The 8139-nt window shown below is 46.6% G+C and overlaps 1 protein-coding gene across 4 annotated transcripts; it reads left to right on the forward strand.

The window, feature by feature from the left end:
* bsdc1 (BSD domain containing 1) lies at positions 1–7235 on the forward strand. 4 transcript variants are annotated; one of them, XM_069723163.1, is made up of 11 exons: positions 1–205; positions 739–793; positions 1714–1830; positions 1924–2091; positions 2390–2444; positions 2993–3108; positions 3199–3267; positions 3837–3932; positions 4025–4484; positions 4676–4779; positions 5691–7235. In XM_069723163.1, exons 1-11 carry the CDS (start codon positions 195–197, stop codon positions 5718–5720), a joined length of 1281 nt encoding a protein of 426 aa, XP_069579264.1. In that variant the 5' UTR covers positions 1–194; the 3' UTR covers positions 5721–7235. The 4 variants fall into 4 exon arrangements, with proteins under 4 accessions (XP_069579264.1, XP_069579262.1, XP_069579261.1 ...); XM_069723161.1 differs by having other exon boundaries at positions 1714–2091; XM_069723162.1 differs by lacking the exon at positions 1–205 and having other exon boundaries at positions 389–793.
* The last annotated feature ends 904 nt before the right edge of the window (positions 7236–8139 follow it).

Below are 8139 nucleotides of genomic sequence, written 5' to 3' on the forward strand. Positions count from 1 at the left end.
AAAGCGCTAACAAGCCGAACATTTTGCTGTTCGCGATCTGAAGACGAGTTTTGAAAACAGTGTTGTCTCTTTATAAACGTGAATATCTCCACGCAGGGAGGAAGTCACAGCGGGTCACGTGTCTGTTTGTTTTCAAAGCCTCGCAGCGGCCGGGGTCAGAGTTCAGTCAGTGCTGATGATGTCATCGTCTGAAGATGGCTGAAGGGTGAGACGAGTCGCAAATTACTTTTTTAAGTTTCGTAGTTTAACGTCACAAAGAGCGCAGACACCGTGCGGGCGCCGCGCTCCTCCGTGCGCCGGGTGTCTACCGGAGGTGCGGAGCGGAGCCTCCGGGGAGACGCCGCCGCTCCGCGGCTCCGGACTCCTTCAGGAAGTCGGTTTGTTTACCAAAACACGGCGAGGCTAGCGCTAGCATAGCCCGGTTAGCTTCCGCGTTCATCTGTTTGAATCACGCAGCAACAACCGCCAGACTTTCGTTATTTTCGTTGTTTTCTCCACGAAGCGGTTCATCCTCACGCGGCTCATCCTCACGCGGCTCATCCTCACGCGGCTCATCCTCACGCGTGTAAATGCTCGTGAATCGCGGCTGTTAGCGGACGTCAGCTAACTCGTTAGCAGCGAGTCGCTCAGCTGACCGGTCGAGCAGGTTGGAAACGTTCAGCTGTGTTGTTTGTTTGTTTGTTTGTTTGTTTGTTTGTTGTTCGTGAGCCTCATGCTTTCTGTACCGTGTGATGACAGAGAGGGCTGGTGGGGAGGCTGGCTGCAGCAGAGCTTCCAGGCCGTCAAAGACAAGGTAACCCATCTATCACCAGGACGTCCTGGAGACCAGCACTTCTGTCTGGGTTCAAGCAACCGATGTTTTGGGCTGATGGAGCCAAAACAACAACAATAATAATAATAATATATATAAATACTGCTGATCACGCAACTATATGTTTATGAGCTGGAGGAGGAGATGTCTCTGCTCTCCTGGAGGAGATGTCTCTGCTGTCCTGGAGGAGATGTCTCTTCTCTCCTGGAGGAGATGTCTCTGCTCCTCCAGGAGATGTCTCTTCTCTCCTGGAGGAGATGTCTCTGCTCCTCCAGGAGATGTCTCTGCTCCTCCAGGAGATGTCTCTGCTCTCCTCCAGGAGATGTCTCTGCTGTCCTGGAGGAGATGTCTCTGCTCTCCTGGAGGAGATGTCTCTTCTCTCCTGGAGGAGATGTCTCTGCTCTCCTCCAGGAGATGTCTCTGCTGTCCTGGAGGAGATGTCTCTGCTCTCCTGGAGGAGATGTCTCTGCTCTCCTGGAGGAGATGTCTCTGCTCTCCTGGAGAGATGTCTCTTCTCTCCTGGAGGAGATGTCTCTGCTGTCCTGGAGGAGATGTCTCTTCTCTCCTGGAGAGATGTCTCTGCTCTCCTCCAGGAGATGTCTCTGCTGTCCTGGAGGAGATGTCTCTGCTCTCCTGGTTCCTAAAGCTTTCATAGTTTACAGTTACAGTTCATTTGTGTGCTAATGTACATAACATGCAGGAAACGGGTACCAGTGGTACTGAATATTCATAATTATAGATGTTAACAAAAGAAATAAATATGTTTGAAGATGAACTGTTTCCCTAAAGAGTTCTCTGAAGTGTTTGTTTGTTGTGACATCTTTATAGTCTGAAATAAGGATTTCCTCATCTGAAGCTGCATCATGGTTTTGTTCGTGTTAACGTGACTCTCTTCCTTCCAGTCATCTGAGGCCTTAGAGTTCATAAAGCGAGACCTGACCGAGTTCTCCACCGTGGTGCAGCATGACACCACCTGCTCCCTCGTGGCGACGGCGGCGGCCGTCAGGAACAAACTCGCTGTAAGTCGCGGCCTTTTGTTACAATCGCTTTCGCAAAAACCGTCCGGATTCCCGATGGAAAGCGTCTTCACTGCGTGTCGCTGCCGTTTCCAGGTGGAAGGATCCTCGGAGACCACGGAGAAGGTGAAGAAGAGCCTGTCCAGTTTCTTAGGGGTGATCACGGACACGCTGGCTCCGCCCCCTGACAAAACCATCGACTGTGATGTCATCACTTTGGTGGCGACGCCAGCGGGAACCACGGAGGTTTACGACAGCTCCAAGGTGAATGTTAGGCAGCTGAAATGTGGACTTCATTTGGTGTTTTTGTTGACATACGCAGGTTACTGTGGAGTTTGTGGAGGTCGGTCCGACGCGGCAGGAAGCGGGCTGCTCGCGGTTCTTTACTAACACGAAGGAACAAAAACCTTTTGGTTGATGTCTTCGTACTCGACAATGTGTTTGTTCGGGACAGATTCAGTTACGAGTTGATGTCCTATGAGCAGATGTGAGGCTGTGAAACCGGGCGTGATGTTCATGTGGAAATAAAACAAACGCAGCTCAGCATTTGTTTGTCCCGCAGGCTCGTCTCTACAGTTTGCAAGCGGACCCGGCGACGTACTGCAACGAGCCCGACGGTGAGAGAGCAGAACTCCTTCTGTTTGTTAGCAGATGCTCTGTTGGAGTTTTGTGATGTTACTCTGCATCTGTTTTTGTTTTTTTCATTCACTTTTATGTAGTTTGTATTTTTGATCGTCCATCCCAGACCGTCGGCACGATGTGAACATTCGAACGTCAAACACGTCTGTCCCCACGGTGACCGAGTCTTTACGTCAACAGTGTGACGTGCTGAACGAGCTGCGGAGACGTTCCTCGGAAAGATCGCAAGCGGCGCGCAATTAGTGAAACCCTGTCGGTCGCCGAGCGGCGGTCGTTCTGCGCCTGTTGTTTGTTTGTGTCTCTGCGAAGTCCAACAACACAGCTGCATCTCTGTTTATCACCACGGCGACCGCCGAAGAAAGAGAAACGGAGATCTTTGAGATTGTTACTTTCATGACACGTATTGACTATTTGCTGGATTTTTTTTGTGGTGACTCTGTGAATCAACAAAATAAACACCTTTCAGGTGTGTGAGTGGACGAGTTGGTTCATGGTTTGCTTTCTAAATATTGTTGTTGTTTTTTAGGTCCTCCAGAGCAGTTTGACAGCTGGCAGTCCGGTTTCAGCCTAGAAGATAAAAAAGGAGAAGTCTCTGAGCTTTTGGTCAACAGTCCCTCGATACGATCCCTTTACACCAAAATGGTATCACCTGTTGCTCCTGTCAACATCTCATCAGACTTGTGTTGCATTTTTAACAAACAAACCAGATAACAACAGTGTTTTTGTGCACAGGTGCCAGCAGCCGTCGCCCATTCAGAGTTCTGGCAGAGATATTTCTACAAAGTCTTCCAGTTGGATCAGGTGAGCTCAGACTGACTTCAACAGAACAGTTTATCCTGTCAGGATTCATCTGTCCGTCCTTCCATCTCTCAGCCGCTCATATCAGTTCAATGTGTTGTCTTGGGCGCCACCTGCTGGACAGTTTAAGCCTTACCGTAGATGTTTTTGTTCATAATGCTGGTTTGTATCATGAACCGACACCCTGATCCAATTAACTTCTTTTTTTTGTTGTTGTTGTTGTTTTTTTTTATTGGAAAACAGATGTTTGTTCTGTATCAGCTTTTTTTTTTTTAATGAAAAAATGTCTCTAATATTTTGGGTCGGTATTATTTCTTCACATTAACACAGTATCAGGAGTGTTTTTTAGCATTAACATCCATCCTACCATTCACTGAGACCTTGTTTTATGTATTCTATCTACATATTGCTAATAATGACTCCCGTTATGTATTATTAGCTAATGTGTGGTTGTATTTTGTATTCAGTGGTTCTGCTGTTATCGTTGTCATTTGTGACTTCTTCTTGAACGTCACTGACAAAATGAGGATTCAGTCATCATAGTAAAACCTCTTTTTCCATGTGTCGTCCAGGAGGAGGCGAGGAGAGTGGCTCTGAAGCAGAGGGCGGAGCAGAGTACTCACTCAGAGAGCCTGGACTGGGAGGAAGAGGAGGAGGAGGAGGAAGGTCTGCCAGCAGCAGTATACGATGGTTATCAGTCAGCTTAACTTTCCAACCTGCCACTGACTCCGCCTCTCTTTTACTCCTGCCGTCAGGTGACTTCCTCGGCGCCACGTCATCATCTCAACTCAACTTCGCGCCTCCGTTGGACAGCAGCTCGACCCAACTGTCCGGCACCTCGACCCGTCTCGCCGGCGTGACCCCGCTGAGCCCCGTCCTGTCTCCCGGCGAGGAGCGGGACGCCACCCTCTCGGTGAGCAGCGACAGCGTCAGCCTGCCGACGCAGGTGGAGGTGCGGCCGGCGCCCGGCGCCGCCGAGCTGGCCAAGAAACTGACAGAAGCCACCTTGGAGGACGTCCAGGAGAAGACGCCTGGACGGAGCGACTCGCCGCCCGAGGCTCACGTGGAGGCCGTAACCCAGCCGGAGGTCACCGTCGACGGGTCGACAGCCAGAGCCTCCAAACCCGAGAACACAAAGGAAGAAGGGCCACAAGACCTGAGAGTGTTCGAGCTGAACTCTGACAGCGGCAAGTCGACGCCCTCTAACAATGGCAAGAAAGGTACGAGGTGCTGAGGAGGATTTTTTTTTTTAGTGGGCAGCTCGATCCTGACTGCTCCGGTTGGGGAGTATAAATCCAAACAGGATTAAGTTCAGCGCTGTTTCAGTTCAGTTTTTCCACTTAACAGGCTTAAAGGAAGCAGCAGAGTGGAGGTCACACCGCCAACGTCTCATGTGTCTGTCTCCCTGCAGGGTCCAGCACCGATGTGAGCGAGGACTGGGAGAAAGACTTTGACCTGGACATGACTGAAGAAGAGGTCCAACTCGCGCTCTCCAAAGTCGAAGCTTCTGGAGAGGTTAGTGTTCGTTATACAGATAAACGTTAACATGTGGAGTCGGAGCGGCAACGCTCTCCTTATTCACATGTTTGCAAACTTATCAGCTAATATATGTGAATTGCGTTCTGAATTTCTACAGTGAATATAAAATATTGATGATGTCCACACATCATAAATGTATTTTATCACTGGGATCACCATTTTAATTATTAGAGTGATAAGACGGACTGAAAATTGAATATATAGCGCCAGAGAACTTTCATTTGAAACTGAACCAGGAAGTTTTGGCATTTGGCCGACTGAGAGTGACTTTAGCCTTTTGCTCATGTAAACTTCAGAGTTGGTCAGAAACAGTCGACATATTTGAAGAAGTAAAAACATCCCGTCAGTCATCATGTGAAAGATGTTGACGTACTTACGGAAACGACACCGTTATCTTAAACGAAGGTGTTTCTGCTGATGTGATGAGTTTCTGATGTCGCGTTTACTTCGTTCCTCTGCTCGGTTTTATTTTGAAAACTGACTGTATTTTCTGCGCCGTTCCCGTTGGACTTCCTGCTCTGTGCTGGTGTCGCAGCTTCCATTCAGTTGGTTGAATCAAACGCACGGAAACGGTCCCGGTGGAATCAGCAGGCTTTGTCAGGATTCAACTTCTGAAGCTCTGCTGAGTCATCGTCGAAATGTGTTTGTGTTCCCTTTGTGTGTTATTGGAGCCGCGCCAACGTTATGGTGAGGCTAATGTCACATAAGGGATCGGGTGAGCGTTCATGCAGGGCACCCTGGGTAATGCAGTTTATTACGAGTCGCCCAGAAAACCTAAAGAGTGCGTCAGCAGCTGTGCACGAGAAGTTGTGACGCTCCACCAGCCGAGGCGGAGGCCCGAGTCTGGGTCATTTCACGAACTCTTCCTCTCTTCCCTCTCTCACCAGCTGGATGAAGACTGGGAGAACTGGGACTGAGAGCCGCCGCAACACGAACTCTGTCCCGCCATCGGAGCTCGTTCTCGGCAGACGAACCGTGCTTACCGTGTTTTAACTCTTTGTCCACACTGTCACCATGTCATGATTGTCAGGAGGAGATTCCCCGGCGGGTTTGGACCACGTTGGTAAACCTGTTGAAAAAAAAAGAGCAACAGGGCAGACCGAGGCAATAAGAATTCGACTGCGCCGTCAGCTGTCACATTAGTGCAGATAGCGAGGGTGGTGACTCAGGTCTTGGCTATTTTTCAGAGTAACTTGTCACGAGAGAGCGTACGACACCAGAACCAGACAGGTTGTAATCATTCTGACCTTTAAAGCTTGAGGACACGCCGAGACGAGTCCAAATGTGAGAGGCTTCACCGCCGCAGCACAGGAGGAGCTGTGTTTTCCTTTTTTGTCTCTCTCCCTCTCTCATGCCATTAAACACATCCTGTACGTTATGAGTGTATTTCAAGTTGATGACTTAAATGCGATCTGCAAAATAGCCATAAACTGTAATGCTGCTTGTCTCCTTTCTAAGATGAAACGCTTTGAAAGAGAGTTTTGAATGATGCTGATCGCCCCTCGCTTTCCTTTCCCGTCTTTCTTTTCTCATCTTTATTATGCAAGTGAATCTTCAAAATGGAAAAAAAAGAAACAAATATTTTGGCCTTCTTTTCAGAGTACTTTTTGTTTTGGATTCACTCCCAACTCTAGATATATATGGCCTTTTAAAACACACAGTAGTGTGATAATGTCATCCAAATATTTCCGTTACGTCCTCTGAAACACAACCAGTGAACGTTTGTTCCCCCCCCCCCTTCCCGCCTCTCTTCGTCATATAATGTGATGGATTTGAATATAAGAGCTTGTTGCAGGCTACGTGTTTCTGTCACTTTTAAAATGTGACGCTTCTATGAGTTCCTCTGTTTTTCTTCTTTAGCTCCCGGTGTCATGATACTGGACTCTTTGGCTTCAGTTGGAGGGTAGCGTCCCTTGTTATTCACCTGTAGAGGAGAAAAATGACAAATGATATTTTAAATTTCACTGTTGGCTCATGTTTGGAACAAAATAGCTCAGCAGGCAGCGTGCCAAGTCGACCGATGCTTTTCTCAGTTCCTTTTCCATCATCTGTAGCGTAACTGCGAAAAAAAATAAACAATAAAAGCCTAGAGCTGTAATATTTATACTAAAAGAAAAGAAACGCTTAATTATTGTATTATGTGCTTTGGATTGCATGTCTGTGCAATAACATTATGCAAAACATTGTGCAGATGTTTCCTGTTGAGTTGTATGTTTGTTTTTTTGCTGTTCTCCAGGTTTTTGTTGTTCCGGCGATGGTGTTGCATGTCTCTAATTCTCAGCTGTGTATTCCCTTCAGATTCACACGTTGAACTAATCAATGCTGTTCTACACACATCTGTTCTCCGAGATCTTTTTTTTTTTTCCTCAAAGTTAAGTATTTCACTATATTTTTTAAACGATCATTGTCATTAAAGGATTCATGGCTAATGATCTCTGTGTCGCGGGTCTGTTCAGACCAGACTGCACTACAAAAACATTGGAGTCAGAGATGTGGAGTATCTTGTATTTAGATCATAATATCAATATCAAGCAACTAGGAATGTCAGAATTAAGAATGAATTAGGGCTCGTAAGGTAAAAAGGTGCATCCATGTTATAGTGTTGGTCAAACTTTGTTCCGTAATAACTCGTACAGCTCTGAGATGCTGTGTGACCATACTGGGAATGGTGTGCTTGGATTTCTTTCTGGAGAACTGTTGAATTTTTGTTGTACTAATATGATCTCAACGGCGCCACCATGTGGCGGGGTAAGAAATATTTTAGATTATTGTAAATAACTTCCACAGGGCAAACACTTTTCTGGGGATTCATTGGATCCATACAAATATTGTCCAATCACAACCGCCGATTTGGACGTGGGCACTTTTTCTCTCTTATTTGCATGTTTTTACAAACAATGAAGTCCAGTTTGCGATATCATTTCTCGTTCTCCTGCAATTGTTTCCCAAAGTTAAGCTTGAGTTGTTGAGTCGAAGAGTACACCTAAAAATCCTTTGTAGGTATAAAATAACACAATATTAATAAACTTTTGGTTCTGAGAGATGGAACGACATTAAAGGAAATGTATTGATATCTATTCCCCCAAACAGAAAACTAGAGCTGTCTTTAAAGTGAATTCATGAACCCAGAGTTTAGTGTAACTGTGGGTAGGAACTTTTTTGACAGCTTTATTTCCCCCTACATTTAATATTTAGTTTTAAGGTTGCCAAAGTCCTTTGATTTTACAACATCAGTATTACGTATACAGTATCTTGTAGTTCCTCACTGAAGCTCAGTCCTTTTTCAAACGGACTGAAATAGAGTACTACTTGTAATGACTCACCGTGCCACCAGAT

The sequence above is a fragment of the Brachyistius frenatus genome, unplaced genomic scaffold, assembly GCF_029030835.1.
Source record: "Brachyistius frenatus isolate BFR_SWC_R1_liver_20210118 unplaced genomic scaffold, ASM2903083v1 Contig_318, whole genome shotgun sequence".
Classification (NCBI taxonomy): Eukaryota; Metazoa; Chordata; class Actinopteri; family Embiotocidae; genus Brachyistius; species Brachyistius frenatus.